Source organism: Tasmannia lanceolata, unplaced genomic scaffold (assembly GCF_043159265.1).
Source record: "Tasmannia lanceolata isolate RefF3 unplaced genomic scaffold, GAP_Taslan_0.1 ptg000025l, whole genome shotgun sequence".
NCBI lineage: Eukaryota > Viridiplantae > Streptophyta > Magnoliopsida > Canellales > Winteraceae > Tasmannia > Tasmannia lanceolata.
The window spans coordinates 5,461,230-5,477,983 of NW_027518702.1; the positions used below are offsets into that span (position 1 = coordinate 5,461,230).

Genomic DNA, 16,754 nt, shown 5'->3' on the forward strand with positions numbered 1-16,754 from the left:
AAACACTCACTAAGCTCTTTGTGATCAAGAAAGTTTAGTGGAAATTTCTAATTTAACATCGTATTAGAGCAAATTTCCTAGGCTCAAAACTCGTTGACATTAAAAATCCACATCTAATGGCCCACCCAAAAGAAGGGTCACATGTGCCACCACAAAAAGAGGGGCGTGTCACATGTGAGGAGGAGTGTTAAAGTATAAAAGATTAAATAACACATTCTCCAACTGCTTAAACTTTTGGAGTTATTGGTCGTTTCATGGGCATGCCTAGAACTGCCCACACAATGCGCCAAACCCACATGACACAAGCAACGCGTCGTCCCAACATCCAACGGGCTCCCACCGGCCTCACTGCTCATCATTGCTAATCATGGTACTGTCCTATGATGTCGCACCATCACCACATGACAACTGAACACTCCATCACGTTAACACGCCACGGTCACCTCAACATTCAAGGAACCTCCGTCTATAAAAGAAAAACCTCCACTCTGGTTTCAAAGTAACGAATATCATATCCCACTCAAGCCTTTTCCCTTTTCTTTCTCTTATCTAAATTTCTCCTTTATTTTTGTTTCTAGATCATTTTCTAACCATTTTCAAAGGGTTATAGTGGAAAATATTTTCCATTTTTCCCTATAATCCTGAACAGTTGAGATCATTTTACCAAAAAGTGATTCTTAGCCATGGGTGATCCAAGGTGACTTCTAAAACATGGACGGTCCAGATCATTCAAGGTGGGACCCACCATAAAGAATGCATGACCCTAGACCCATCTTAAATGAAGTGTAACATGGAGATCAAAATCTCAATAAGAAATGCAAGATCAATAATGAGTACCAATTTTGTAGTCCCCACCCCACTAAATTATCTCTTACATTTCTCAAGGCATTGCAATGGAAGCGCGGGAAATAAAACAAATAAAAGAAAACTGCTCAAAATCCAAGATGAGAGTTATGCTTTCTAGCCGTTGCAGTCTCCATTTAAAATCTCAGAGCTTTCGTTTCTCTTCACTCTCAAAACAAGCTCCCTCTTTCGCCTTCATCCTCCAACAAATCAAAGAACTAAAACCCCTTCAACAAGCCCATGCCCACCTCATCACATCAGGTCTATCTAACAACGTCTTCCTTTCCAACAGACTAATGAATTCATACACCTCTTTCGAGTTAATGTCAGTCTCAGAGCAGATTTTCTGGCGAATGCCGCATAGAAATGTAGTTTCTTGGACTATCATGGTATCTGGGTTTAGTAGGAATTGCCTGTTTATGGAAGCTTTGGAGGTGTTTTGTGAGATGAAATTTGCGGGTGTCTCGCCTAATGCGGTCACTGTAGTAAGCGTTCTACCCGCTTGTGCTAAATTTGGCTTTATCCGAATTGGAAAATCTATCCATTGTTTCTTGATTAGATGTAGAATTCAGGTTAATGTATTTGTAGAAACATCTCTTGTTGATATGTATGCAAAGTGTGGTAGTTTGAGTGTTGCTCGGAAGGTGTTCGAGAATATGTCTGTGAGAAATATTGTGTCATGGAATGTTATCATTTCTGGTTATTCTGAACACGGGTTTTGCGAAGAAGCTCTTTCTCTCTTTAAGGGGATGCAGAGAAATGGGTTTGTGGCAGATTTTGTTACCATCATGAGTTTGTTACCGGCGTGTTCAAGTGAGGGGTGTTTGCAAATGGGGAGTATGGTTCGTAGTCTTACGCTTAAAAGTGGGTTTGAGAATGATGAGCTTGTTCGGACTGCTCTGATAGATATGTATGTGAAATGTGGCTCCATTGACTCTGCATATCAAGTTTTCCGCGAGAAGCTAGTGAAGGATGTGGTGACATGGACATTGATGATATCAAGCTTTTCCGAAGTTGGTAATGGGAATAGGTCTATGAAACTATTCAATGAAATGATGGTGGTAGGTGTTGCTTTGGATTCCATTTCTTTAATGGGTGTTCTTTCGAGCTGTGGTCGCTTGGGAGCTCTGCAACAAGGTAGACTTGTTCATGGATTGACAACCAAGACTGGTTTCGAAGAAGATACATTTGTGGGGACCACAATTATCGACATGTATGCAAATTGTGGGAGTTTAGAAAGTGCAAGAAGATTCTTTGATAAAATGGTAAAAAAGGATGTCATTTGTTGGAATGCCATGATTGCTGGTAATGGGTTGAATGGGCGTGGTATTGATGCAATAGATCTCTTTTTGCAAATGAATGGCTCGAGCTTGAAACCAAACGAGGCAACTTTTGTGTCTGTCCTGTGTGCTTGTAGTCATGCCGGGCTAGTTGAACAAGGGATCTTCATTTTTGATAGCATGGTCAAAGAATCACATTTGATACCTAATTTGAAACATTATGCTTGTTTAATTGATCTTCTTGGTCGAGCTGGACGCTTGAAAGATGCTTATTTGATCATTAATAATATGCCCTTGAAGCCTAATGCTAGTGTTTATGGGACATTGCTTGCTGCTTGCAGAAATCATGGAAATATTAGCTTGGGTTTAGAGATTTCTGAAAAACTTTTTGAGTTGAACCCACAAGATGCCGGATACTATGTTTTGCTATCAAACATTTATGCTGTTGCTGGAAACTGGGAAGGCGTTAAGAAGACGAGAGTGTCTTTGAGGTTGAAGGGATTGAAAAAGGCCCCTGGGTTCAGTTCAATTGAAATAAACAGAGAGGTATATGTGTTTGTGGCAGGAGATATAAATAATCCGCAATACCATGAAATCCAAGAGATGTTGAAGTCCTTGATTGTAAAGATTGCGGCAGAAGGTTATGTGCCTGACACTAAGTTTGTTTTTCAGGATTTATCAGACGATATGAAGAGAGAGATGCTGTACCAACATAGCGAGAAACTGGCTATTGCTTTTGGTTTACTCAGAACTCAACCAGGAAGTGTTCTTCGGATAACAAAAAATCTCCGTATGTGTAATGATTGTCATACGGCTAGTAAGTTTATTTCTAAGGCTGTTGGAAGAGCAATTGTTATAAAAGATGCCAACCGCTTTCATCATTTTGAAGATGGACTGTGTTCTTGTGGTGACTACTGGTGAATTCAACACCCATTGATGAATGTTAACCCAATCTTAATCATGTATCGGGGCAACCGATGTGGAGGCTTCTGCCATTCACTTTAGTGTGGCACATTTAGAGGGAAACAAATAACCATTATCTTTGAAGAGAAACGAATGTGCTGGAGCAAATCTTATATTATGGGGAGAAATGGAAACACCTCTCCTCCAACCTATAATGTGACTGAAATCCTCAGATGTTGTAAAGTGATAATAGAAGAAAAAAGGGAATTATTTCAAAAAAGAAAAGAAAAAAGGGAACAGTTTTTTTCTTTTTTTTGAAATGGTAAAAGAATTCATTAAAAGGACTGAGATGATCAAAAAATACAAAGGATACAAAGGGAATAACCCAACGCTATACAAACAAGTAAGAAGACGCAACAAAAAGATCAAGGAAGAAAGTCATATTGTTCCAACGACTCCAAATGAACCCCTCTCCTAGCTAGCTTATCTGTCACTCCATTGGCCGATCTCCTAATGTGACGGGAGGAGATACTAGCAGAACCCACAATGTCCTTTATCTCATTAAAGAGATCTGCAAACCACCAAGGATAGAAAAAAGCGAACTGTTGTGGCTCCAAACTGGGATCCACCGGAGTGGTTGAAATTGAATTTTGATGGGAGCTCTTTGGATAAACCAGGCCATGCAGGAATGGTGGGTATCTTCCGTGACTCTAATGATAGAACAATAATGTCTCTTTCGGGATCAGCTAGCATATGCGATTTGAAAGAGTTGGAGGCGAATGCACTGGTATAGGGGTTAAGATGGTATGCTAGTCTGAGACTCAGACCTCTAATCAATTAAGGGGACTCGGCTGTGTTGACAGCAATAGGTTGGGCATATAATAAATGGATTTGACAATTGAAGCCAGCGAGCATTATTGACGAAATTAGAGGTCTGGTGTGCATAATTAACCCAAATCTATGCCACAAAAGAAGGTCTGCAAACAAAGAGGCCGATAAATTGGCAAAGGCAGTAGCTATCCAGATGTGCTGCCAGTACATTTCAACTACAGTTCCTTCAAAAGCTGGCTGCTTGTTGATGGAGGTTGAGAGGCGTGGGTTACAACAATGATAAAGGGTCATGTTACCCTTCAAAAGATGGGATCTGACTGTGTTTCGATGGGTCATGTTACCCTGCAGATTATGTTGAAAGATTGACAGCAAGTCCCATAGAAACTCACTGCTGCTAAGCTAGAAGAGTACAGGAAATTGCCGAAGTTATTCAATCTCAAATGAGTCCCAGCAACATTTAGCAATTGGGTATAGATTGATGGGGATCATATTTGTAATCTGCTCACGTTTTAGTGATTTTGGGCTAGGGGTTGTGCCACCATTTGTACACATCTTTGAGCTTGGTGTAGCCGTTTTTATCATGGGTGGGACATCTTGTCCCCGTAGATGTAGCCCTGTTATTATTACATTAATAAAATTTGTTACCTTTTAAAAAAGAAAGCTTAATAATGTACGTTTACCCAGTCTTAAACCAGTGTCATTTTTTATTCATAACGAGCTTGACATTTTTCCCATGATGAACATAGAAATGTCTAAAATGGGAGCTGATATTTACACCCCCTTGTTACAGCATGCTTTATTTCAGAATCCTTTATTTGATTGTAACAGCCCACGAAAAAATTCTAAATGAGAGAGGTGTGGATGATAGTAAATTGGAAGACGGTTAAATGGGATTGAGTGATGAAGCCGAAGGTGACCCCAAAATGGCGCTCACTTCCCCTTGGGCGGGTAAAATTCAATTTTGATGGGAGTTCAAAAGGAACCCGGGGAGAACCCGAAGGAGTAATCTTTCATGATGATCATGGAGATACTTTATGCTCTTTTTCGGATCCAGTAGGGATATGTGACTCCAATGAGGCAGAGGTGAAGGCCCTACTGAAGGGATTACAATGGTATGTGAAAGAGCAACGCTTACAATTAATCATTGAAGGAGATTTGACTAATATTGGCATGGGCGACTAACAAGGTGCAGGGGTCATGGAAACCAGCAAGCACAATCTCATAAATCAAGGACCTATGAAGGAAATTAAACCCAGTTTTTTGTCACTTGCGACGATCTACAAATGAAGAGGCTAATAGTCTATCAAAGGAAGGAGCGGAAAAAAAATCCAATGGACGCAAATACCTGAAGAGGGTACATGGTAGCTGGTGCAGTGCCCGGAAGCAACATATGATGTCTGCTAGAGGGATGTGTCTTATATGTTGACGAGGAGAATAGTATATGCTGGAAGGGGGCATCTTGTCCCATTCTTTACTGTAATAAGTTATTATGAAAAAAATTCTGTTAAAAAAAAGAAAGAAAAACAATGGCTGTAAATATAGGGGAACGATAGGTGGAAAGCAGTTGAGTAGTCTTTGGATGCAAGCAACACTCTGACTTCATGGACTTGATTTGATCTCAGAAGAAAGGATTATTTTGTAGCAGCAAAACTTGATAGAGGATTGTGTAGTGAAGGATGACAGACTGCAAAAGCTCCAACTCTGTTGATCATCTACAGAACTCTCCCCAAAATGGTATAATATACCTCTTACTTGGTGAACTTGGAGAAGAAACTTTCAAATGTGTGACTAGCAAAAATGAAAGAAATGTTAACCAGGGAGGAAGAAAGAGTAATCCAGATCAGCACTCATATTAATCAAAGCAATGATGTGTTGCATCTCAAGTGAATGTAACTATCAATGTTTCCTATTATGATCAGTATCATTCAGATGATGATGATTCCAATTTGCAAGGCCTTCATTTTGCTGTGAGAAAACATAAAAGAGAAAGAAAAGAGATGCGAGCAGTGAGAAAGGCAAGTTAGGCTCAAGAAATGCATGGGACATCAATATAGTTCGATCAGTTAAGAGACGATAGACATCCTTGGTCAAAACTCCAGATAGTCTGTAGAGTACAACACCCCATCCTTAGGGTGGATGAAGTTTAATTTTGATGGGAGCTCCAGAGGCAAGCCTGGTCGAGCAAGAATTGGTGGCAGCTTTCACTATAGTAACGGTCATGTTATATTTTCTTTAGACCAGATGGGGAATATGATTCCAATGAGGCAGAAGCTAGGGCCTAGGGCGCTCCTTTGGGGATTGAGATGGTAAGTGAAATTGATGGTGGTGCCTCTAATCATCGAAGGGAACTGAGCAAACATGTTGGCATGGGCTTCTAAAAAGTCCCCCGGTCCCTGAAAGTCGGCAAATATTGTATTTGAAATCTTAAGTCCTCGCTCTGATCATTTGCCCGGAGTTTATATATATGAATAGGTCTGCAATTGGGCGATGTATCATTCCTACGAATGAGAAGGAGCAGAGGTTCAATCCCACCAATGTGATTTAACAGATGGGAAACTGGCTTCCTGTGGATGACTAAAGCTACCTTTTATGTATCATAGCAATCTCTGCCCCTATTGTAATCTTGTAGTTTTATTTTATTCCAATCATCCTTAATCTGAATTGATGGAATTTGTTTGTGAATGTCTCCATATGGCTAGCTTTTATTTCTATGAAATGCAATCAATTTTCATGAACTAAGTGACAGTGAGATCCTGCAGATTTGGGGAACACCACAAACCAAAATTTTAATTTTGCTCAAATTGTCATCTGAGTAAAATTAATTCTGGTAAAGTTTAAAGACTTAATTTCAACAGGTAGATCAGGAATGACTAATCCTATGAGATCTTAGGAAAGGTGGGATTTATATCCTAATCCCAAAGGGAAAACTTTGTAATCTTCTTACATTTTAACAAGGGTTACCTGAAGGCATCAACCCTAGTCCTAATGTAGCGGAGTGGAGAAAGAATCTTGACTCTTGACTTTGTTTGTGTACCTAAGGACCGATCGTAGCCATTGGAAGATGGACTACGGCCTAATCTAGACACAAATGGGTAGGATATCCTAAGCTAGGCTTACACACGTGATGTACGTGTGTTCGTATACTATATGCATGTGTGGGTTAATCTAAGGGTAAGGCCAAGAGTTCCTTTAGAGTGAATCCGTATTCGATATACTGTACCAGTGTCCGGCATATCAGTATGTGAACTAACGAATCCGTTTACGCACCATAAAAGTACTAGGCTAATGGTGGAATGCTTCTCCAGCACAGAAGCACCAGGGGATGAAATCCCAGTCAACTATGCTAGATAACACTCCGGGTTCCTAAAAGGACGTGTGTGCATGTGAAATGCAGGGGTTTAGATGCAAGTGATGTAAGTGTGTGTGATATGTTTGCACAATCTATTATACCTTTAGGTTTTGTTAGATTAAATTTGAGTATGATGTGATGAGGAAATAAAGCAAGACAAACAAACTAATATAGCAAACATATAAGATAGAGTTTTCATGAGCCAATTAAAATAGATTCAAATGAGTTATCCTTTGAAATTTTAATGAAGTTAGGTGGTCCCCCACAGAGTCGCCAATCTGTGGGACCCGATCCCGCGAGAGGGGAATGGCCCGTGAGCCGCCTTCCTCTTTCTTGGTCTCTTGTACCCAAGCGATTGGCGCGTGTCTTTTATTATTTTTATTATTGATTACCCAACCAAGCCGGCAACAACCAAGCCATAGGGTGGAAACAAACGTGCAACCCAGTACCCACAAGGGCAGGGGTAAGCCGCCGAGCCTAGCAAGGTGTGATTTAATTCATCCTTTCCGAACTTGGGATCACTAAAAGAATCCGAACTTCACACAAAGGAGAATGACAGAGTCGCCACCTAGATGAGGGATCTAGAACCCATAAATAACCAGAAATCTAGACTCGTTACCTGATTATGAGAATGGAAGGTATGGAGAGTTACCACCACATGGACCATCCTCGCCCGATAATCCGGTCTTCGATTCCAAAAGTTAACTCTCTTGAATTTCTTTTAAATGGCTCATTTAACTCTATATTGAAGTACGAACTATGTGACATGCATCCTAAGATCTAATTTCAATGTATTCCCTAATGTGTATCTTGATTTTCTTAATTTGTTTGGATTCAATCTATGTGAATATTCTCCTAAAATGCTAATTTGAGGGAAATCCTATATATTTTAATTAAGAATTTATAAAAAAAAACTAGGAGTGCTTTTGTTTGGAAGAGAGGCCTCTTGTGGAGGGAATTGATTGATAATCCTAATGCATTGAAATTCTATGATTGAAGGACAGGCTTGTTGGGGACAGACTACTTTATTACTTTCATAACCATTGCCAGAAACTTAATACAGGGAAGAAATCGTGCTCTGGGGCTCTGGAAGTTTGTGGACATTATATCAGAGATTAGAGACGCTAAAACAAAAATGCAGATACCCATTCCCAGAAACTCATTTGTTTTAATAGAGTTTCTTCACTGTTACAAAAAAATTAAAATTAAATGAAATGCAGATACAGTAAAATAAATGTTCATTCAATTAAGAATCCCATGAAATATCGTCATGTAGAATAAAATGGGCTCTTGATAACAAAACCACCTCATCCTTCTAACTGTTTTAACCTTCTAGGCATTTTGGCATTTTAATCAATGGTGTGATTTCTTTCACAACCTTGAAAATATGCACTTGCAGTTTGTTTTTTGAAATACACTCAAAGACACAGACATCATCCATTTCCAAGTTATTACCTTTGGACAAGGCACCCCAACCACCACTAAGACAACCAGCCTTCTTGTTTATAATGTACTTCACCTTCCATTCCCTTCCACTTGGATCACAAAGAATGATAGTCTGATTGGTTTTAGGAAGATAAGTGCGGTAAAATTGGACAGGCAAACGCTGCAAGAACAAGAAAAAATTGGTCAGGAAACTAGGTGAAAAAATAAAATATCAAGATTTTGCAGAAAACTCATATGATGCCCTTTAGGCCATGTTTGGCAGAAATGATTTTTTTTTTCAGGGAATATTAGTTTGCCAAGTGGTGGGAGAGAACTTGAGAGGGCAGGAGTGAGGAGATGGTGCTGAGTGGCTGAAAAATGGGAAAAGAAAATCTCTACTCAAAATAGAGTTTTATTTTTCCCTGTTTTCAGCCACTTCTCACTCTCTCCTCACTCATGCCTTTTAAAATTTTCTCCCTCTTCCCACCCTCCTTGCCCCTCCTCCCACCACTGGATAACCTAATCTTCCATTGAAAAAAATTTCATGGCTGCCAAACATGGCCTTAATTTTTGAGACAAAACCACAAGAGCTTCATTATCAGTCACTAGGATCTGCTACAAGTGCTTAAAAGTACTGCATGGAATTAAACTCAGACAGAAGTAAAGGTTGAGCATATGGATACCAAGTCATAACTAGTCTTTTTGTCTATATGCATACCGAGTCATAACTAGTCTTTTTTTTAAAGGTAACATTTTATTGATAAACTATAATCGAATTACATTGTCGCACTGTTGTAACAGTAATTACAGCATCCCTGGCATTCATGTTCTTTTTCCTTTCTTTTTCCTTTTTCTTTTTGTTCGAGTATAAAAGATAAATAACGCCTTAGAAGTTGGTAAGTTAACATGGTATCATAGCCAAAGGTCTCGAGTTCAAACCTCCCAGATAGCAAAAATCCAAATGCGATGGTCGGCCCAAAGTGGGACCACATGTGCCACGTGTTTGCCAAGTGGGCCACATGTTCGGGGGAGTGTTAAAGTATAAAAGATAAATAATGCCTTTCTCCGAAAGCTTAAGCTTTTGGAGAAGTAGTATGTTAATAGTTTTGAATGGTCCGGCATTCATTTTCTTCCCCACAAATGGCCTAGAAAATGGATTCCTCTGGTTGTGATAGATCTATGTTATTGACCTATAAAAGATAAATAACGCCCTTCTCCAAAAGCTTATGTTAAACAGTTTTGAATGGTCTGGCATTCATTTTCTTCCCCACCCACAAATGGCCTGGAAAATGGATTCCTCTGGTCGTGATAGATCTATGTTCTTGACTCTTCACCTACCCTTTTCATTCCTCATCATCTCCAAAGACTGGTCCGCCTGGAATGTGACCATCCCCTCTCTTTGCGGACCTTCTTTTGCTAGTTTATTTGCTTCTTCGTTGGAGGACCGACGCTTATGCTGAAACTTTGGGGAAATAGATGTAGCTAGATCCCTGATCTCTCACTGACGACATCTGCTAACTCCCATGGACCTACTGACTTGTTGGTAGCCCACGATATTGCATTTGAAGAGCCCCTTCAATGATTAGATGGGCACTTACGTGTTTTGGAAACCACTTCAATCCCCATAATAATGCTCGAACTTCCGCTTCATTTGAACTGCAATACCCCGTTGGTCCGGAGTATGATAGAAGGATAGTTCCTCTAGAGTCCCTAAATAAGCCTTTGATTCCCGCTTGTCCTGGATTCCCTTTTGAGCTGCCATCAAAGTTTATTTTAATCCATATGCTTGGAGGTTGGCTCCACTTAGGAGCTTCGATTTGCATCTCCTAATTTTCATGAATGACAGCCTTCTAATTCCTAAGGATTTCCCCTAGGCTGTAACTAGGTGCATCCTTCCTAATACCGCTCCACGCTATAATGTTCCCTTTCACATTGAAAGTCATAACTTAAAGAATACCTTTATCTCCTTAATTCCCAATGTCAAAGGGGGCAAGAAGGTAAAAGCTTTAGACCCACTACCCTCATATGTAGTGCCTACAAGATCATAGCTAAGAGTCTAAGACCTTGGGGAAATGTCTGAAGACGATGATATGTTAGATCAATTCTCCGTTCCAAGGGGCTTTTGTGGATGACAGATTTTGGATCGGATCTTCATTTACAAGGAGTGCCTGGATTTGTGGAATAGAGATTAGAATCTCAGAGTGTGATCCGCAAAATCGATATGGAAAAGACTGACGATACCATGTCGAATGGGCTTTCGTGGGCTATAGATCCTTGGTAAGATGGGTTTTGCATTAGCAAGGAGAAAATGGATGCAGTACATTTTCGATAAAATCTGTTTTATCATCAACAATGGGAATTGTAAAGCCTTTTTTCAAGGATCTAGGGGCTTACTGTTGTCCCCCTTTTTCTGTATCTTAGGTGGGGAAACTTATAGCCAACATCTGGTAAGCCCTCATCAGATTGGTTTGATTGAGGGTGTGAGCATTAGGAATGTAGGGTCTATCACTCATCCCCAATTAGTGGAAAATACTCTTATCTTCTGCAAAGCTATTAAAGAACAAGTCTCCAACTTGCATGTGATTTTGAGATAGTTAGAGGTGGTTTCTAGCGTCGAAGTAAATCTTGGAAAAAGCTCTTTGGCAGAGTGTAATGCGGAATCCTCTAATCACCAGAGACTGGTTGAGGACTTGTTTGTTCTCTGGACTCCTTGCCAATGTCCTACCTAGGTCTTCCGCTAGGATTGGGCGTTCCTTCAAGTACTCTGTGGAATCCCATCATTGAAATAATAGAAACTTACTAGTTGGAAGACATATCTCATATCATTAAGGGCTGTATTACTCTCCTCAAGCCGTTTTGTAGAATCTTCCAGTGTACTTCTTGTCTCTATTCAAAATCCAGACAGCCATTTCAAGAAAATTAGAAAAAGATGATGAAAAGAAATTAAGGCACTTGATTAATTGGGTGACAGCGTGCCTTCCTAAAATGGAAGAGAGTGGAGTTTTGGATTGACATTTGTTTAAGGTTTTGTCCTTTTTCCCATGCGAGCCCGAGTCTCTTCATGATTTCTAGAAATATAAACGCATGCGTCTTCGAGTCCTACAAAGGGTGAGGGTATAGTAGTTTGGTATGTTGTCTTTTATAGGAATCTTACAGAACCCAAAATTAATTGTCTCATTAAACTTGTGTTTTGGAAGATTATTCTCAGGAAAAGACGGGTCGTCAGATTTGGACCCTTGATCCAAGAGGATCCTTCTTGGTCACAGTGCTTTTTAGGTATGTTGGCCACCCCTAGACTTCCTCCTTTCTCTGGCATAAGGTTTGTAACTCCTCAGTGCCTTACAGAATTCATGCCTTGTGTTGGTTAGTTGTGTTAAACCAGATCCATATGCAAGACAAACTCAAAAGGGGCAATTTTAATATAGAGAACAGTTTATTCTTTGCTCAATGGAGGAAGAGTCTATCGAGCATCTCTTCATCCATTCAAGAGAATTTTACTGCCTTTGGACTCAGGTTTATGATTGGTTTGGCATCTAGTTGATGAGTTCTGACAAGATTACAAATTTTATGGATAATTGGTGCACTAAAGGCCTTGGACCTACGGGGATGATTCTTTGGGACCTCATCCCTTTTGTGGATATGTAGGAGATTTGGACAGAGAGGAATGGGCAGACCATTGAGGGTAGACGTCCTTTGCACCGGTTTTCATGAAAAATCAGATTGAACGTGGCAGGTTGGGCTTTGTAGGACAAACGTTTTATGGAATACTCCGTCGAGAGCATTCTCAGAAATAGAGACAATCATGATGGATGATTTCCTAAGACGAAGGTGATAACTAAATGGAGTCCCCACCTAGAATGCCCTCAAACTTAATGTTGATGGTTGCTCTTCTGGCAACCCTGGCAAAGCAGACATTGGAGGGGTTGTTAGGGATTGAAATGGGGTATTTTTCGTGATCAGATATGGCTTTCTTGAGGTGGAAGGTGACTCCTCTAATGTCATTTCTTGGGCGGCAATGACAATGTTCTGTGGAGAAAGGGATGAACTTCTCTGTTGTTCATATTCCTAGGAGCATTAATGACTTGGCTGATCGACTGGCCCAATTGGGTATCATAAGAGACTCTTTGTATTCTTGGAATTCCTTAATCCTTACCCATTGATGTGCATCTGTAATCCTTTTTTTTATTTTAACACATGTTATCTTGAGCAAAAAAAAAAAAAAAAAGTTTACGTAAGCCTTCATGGATATGAAATGGAGTTTAAATGTTTAATTCCATTCAAGGCAATCCATTTCAAAAAAAAAAAAAACCATTCAAGGCAAAAAAAAAAAAAAAAAAAACCATCAACATTAATATGTTTTATAGACATGCATTTGGAATATAAAAAGAGGCAACAAAGAAAGTGGAAACTTACGATTAAAAATCCAGCATAAACATGGGACATCTGCATAATTATTAAAGTGAAAGGCTTCTTTGACTTGAATGCCTTAGCATCTTTCAATGCCCTCGCTTTTCCTACATCTGTGACATGTCTTCTTTGTGACTCCACATTTCCAAATCGTGAACAAATAGCATCTACAGAACAGACATCAAAAACATATTAAGCATGGTTTAAAGCAATTGTAAATTTATAATTGATGAGAGGAATGCTATCATAAGTGTCCAAGTAAGATTAACTATAAATAAATAAATGTAATAAGTTAACACTCTTACAATGTCCATGCTCATAGTCATAGTACAAGAACTCACATTTGATATTCCGAGATTTCTGCTCAGCGTTAATGTTTGTTTCAATAGAATCAACAGGCTTCTTTGCTGGTGGAATATTCTTGGACAAAGAATTTGAATGAACTTGGCAAGATGATCTTGTAACAAGTTTCTTACTATAAGTTAAGGATCTCTTCTGGTTGGGTTGGTGCTTCACGGTGGTCCTCTTTGAAGTACCTTTGCAAGCTTTATATGAGGAAGCATTTAAGACCTTAGCATCTGTATCTCTCACTTTATTCCTTCCCTTACACTCTTCAAAACCATTACTATTTTGAAAAGATTCAACATAAAACGAATCCTCATTCTCGCATCCGCTCGGGTCATATATCCGAACACTAAAATGCAAATTACCATCATATCTGAAAACCAAAAAGTAACCAACTTGTAAAGAATGATCCCTCACAAAATCCTTCCAACCATTCTGCAAATACAGTCCATTAACATCGTCGTTCAAATCTACATGCCAAACATTCCCACTAGGACCCAGTAACGTAACAGTTCCAGACTGTTTGTCTTTAATATGTTTCAAGAATGCCCATGGGATTTCCTGAAATACGAAGACTCAATTTGGTTCATTGTCAACTTTCTTGAGAAAATTTGTAGTAAACTTGATTATCGTTAGACCAGTAACTTCCTAATAGCATTTCTCTCATAACTTAGCACACAAAAAAGAGCAAACTCAGGGAACTCCACAAGAAACTCTCTTTTATTTTCTTTGTTTTGTGAAACAACCAATTACTCCAAAAGCTTAAGCTGTTAGAGTTGGAGTTATTTAGTGATGAGGAATATATAATAGAATGAAGGGTGCCATTGCAAAAAACTAGTTACAAGGGTGCCCCCATTGGTCCATCTCAAGAACGTGCTTTTTTTTTAAAAAAAAAAGAAAGAAAAGGAGACAGGGATGTTGGGGTGCAACACGAGGACTTCCCAGGAGGTCACCCATCTCAATACTACTCTCAAAAATGTGTTTTTATTGCTCATTTAATTTTATATTTCCATTTTTTTCTAAACCATTGTAAATGCATTTTCTTGAGATAGACCAATGGGGGTGCCCTTGTAACTGGTTTTTGCAAGGGTGCCCTTTAATCTATCTTTCACCTTTAATCATTTATACTTCAACACTCCCCCTCACGTCTGACCCCTCTTTTTTGGGGTGAACCCAGGACCTGCCGTGAGACCATAGCTCTGATACCATGTGAGACAACCAATTACTCCAAAAGGTTAAGCTGTTAGAGTTGGTGTAATTTAATCATGGGGAATGCTAAACTCAATGGCGCCATCATAAAAATGGGCTGCACGTCACTATCATGCATTTATGATGCCTGCATATCAAAGACTATTAAATGAACTTTGGTGACTTGTAGCCTAAGTATTAAATTTCGGTTTCGGAATGCGTTTCGGTCCTCACTGAAACCGAAATTTCAGCCAAAATTTCCAAAATTTTGGCGAAATCTGACAAAATCTTTCTATGGCTATTTTATAGGGTACGGAATTTCGATTAAATTTCAGTAATTTCGGCTGAAATTTCGGGATCATATTAAATAATCATTAAGAATCGAGATTTTAAGGTGAAATCCCTTAAATTTTGAACGAAATTCCGGGATAAGCGAAATTTCAATCGAAAAAAAGTACCGTTTCGATTATAGTGGATTTCGATTTCGGTCTCAACCAAAACCCGAAATTTCTGATTTCCATCAAAATTTGTAACCTTGCTTGTAGCCAATGGGGGCGCCCTTTCAGCCCATTTTTGAAAGTTTGCCCTTCAGTTTAGCATACCTCTTTAATCATTCATACTTCAACACATTTTAGTAGTTGTAGTTCATTTTAATTTCAAGGAAGCCCAAAATCCGCACAAAATCATAAATTTGGTTCTCCCCTTTTCCAAAAAACACAAATCAAACCACTGTCCAATGAACAAAATCGAAACATAACCAACAAAATCCGAAAATCTATAGATTACACTACAGAGATTATGTATGCAAAGTAAAGAAAAAAGAAAAGAAAAAGAGGGCTAGGCCAAGATAATTACCACTCGTTCATCAGTGAAGCCAGGGAGAAAGACCTTGAAGAAATGAGGCTTCCTCTCCTCAGAACAGACCTTGCGTTGATTCACCATTTTCTGGTTTGTTCTCTATAAACCCTAGATTTTGAGTTTCTCTCTCACTTTGGCTCTGAAAAGATAAAACCTTTTTAACTTTGCTTTGAGTGGGTTGCCCTGAAGAGGGTATGAGCTGATAATCTCGGCTATGGAATCGATGTTCGCGCCCATTTTTATAGCCGTTAAAGGGAAATATGATTCAAAATAGTATGCCTTGGGTTAAAAGGTATACCATTGCAGAGCATTTATACGTTGTTCGTACGTGCCTGTAAGTATTTACAAAGAGGGCGGTGATAAAATTCACCCCCATTTAGGATGAATTCACCCCGTAGTTTTCAGTACAGCCCACACCATAGCATGATCCAAACCGTCCATTTGATGGGCCACAATGTAAATAGGTTGTGCCCCAAAAAATCATTTCCATAGGATGATCTCAACCGTCCGATTCCACCCACCAAATCCAAACCACACGGTGAAAATGATTTTGTCTTTATTTTCTGAACGAGGTTCCATTTTGGAAGTATTTCCGTTTTAGAAATATGTGGGGGCCATATTATCGGAAGAGAGGATCCAAATCATTCATTTCATGGGCCGCTACATAGTTAGCTAATGTGAAGTCAATTGACCATACTAGAGATGATCTACATGGGTTAAAAGCAGATAGATGAATTGATTTCAAGGCAAGTCAAGGACCGGACTAATTTACACTTGAGAATTGGTGATTGGGGGACCATGGCCACTAAACATGCAAGTAAAGCTACTAAACTAGCTTAGCATGCATGTAAGGCCATAAATCATAAAAGGAATTTTGTAATTCCCTCATGTTATATGTGCCTCATCCCCTGTCAACGGATCAGATCGACCTGTGTCTCAATCTCGATCCTTTCAAATCCATTATGAGTTGACGGGAGAAATTATATAATGAAAGGCCGTATAAACTCGTAAAGGTGGTACGATAGAAGTACCACCCTTGATATTTGATCCAACGGCAGCTCAAGGATGGGATGATCAGGACACGTTTATACAGCCCTTCATCGTATAATTCCTCCCTTTTCGGTAGGGGTGCTAATTCAGGTTGAATTTTGGAAATTCGGGTTGAGATTTTACCTTAAATTCGGCTTGGGTTCAGGTTGATTCCTACTCATTTTTCAGCAAATTCTCAACCCTACCCGACCCAAGTTGCACCCCTATTTTTCGGAGTGCTTTTGTTTACTAAGAATCTAGGTCACTATCGATTTCAAATCGAATGAGCGTTCATC

The 16,754-nt window shown here is 39.4% G+C and overlaps 1 protein-coding gene and 1 pseudogene across 1 annotated transcript; one reads left to right on the top strand and one right to left on the bottom strand.

Annotated features, from left to right (window-relative positions):
• Nucleotides 1–1,166: 1,166 nt before the first annotated feature.
• Nucleotides 1,167–3,044, top strand: LOC143857570 (pentatricopeptide repeat-containing protein At1g11290, chloroplastic pseudogene; annotated as a pseudogene).
• Nucleotides 3,045–8,354: 5,310 nt separating this feature from the next.
• Nucleotides 8,355–15,612, bottom strand: LOC143857979 (B3 domain-containing protein Os11g0197600-like). Its single transcript, XM_077368551.1, has 4 exons — nucleotides 15,427–15,612; nucleotides 13,380–13,944; nucleotides 13,045–13,205; nucleotides 8,355–8,812 (listed from the first exon to the last, which is right to left on the bottom strand). The coding sequence occupies exons 1-4, from the start codon at nucleotides 15,511–15,513 to the stop codon at nucleotides 8,531–8,533; spliced, it is 1,095 nt and encodes a 364-aa protein (XP_077224666.1). The 5' UTR covers nucleotides 15,514–15,612; the 3' UTR covers nucleotides 8,355–8,530.
• Nucleotides 15,613–16,754: the final 1,142 nt, after the last annotated feature.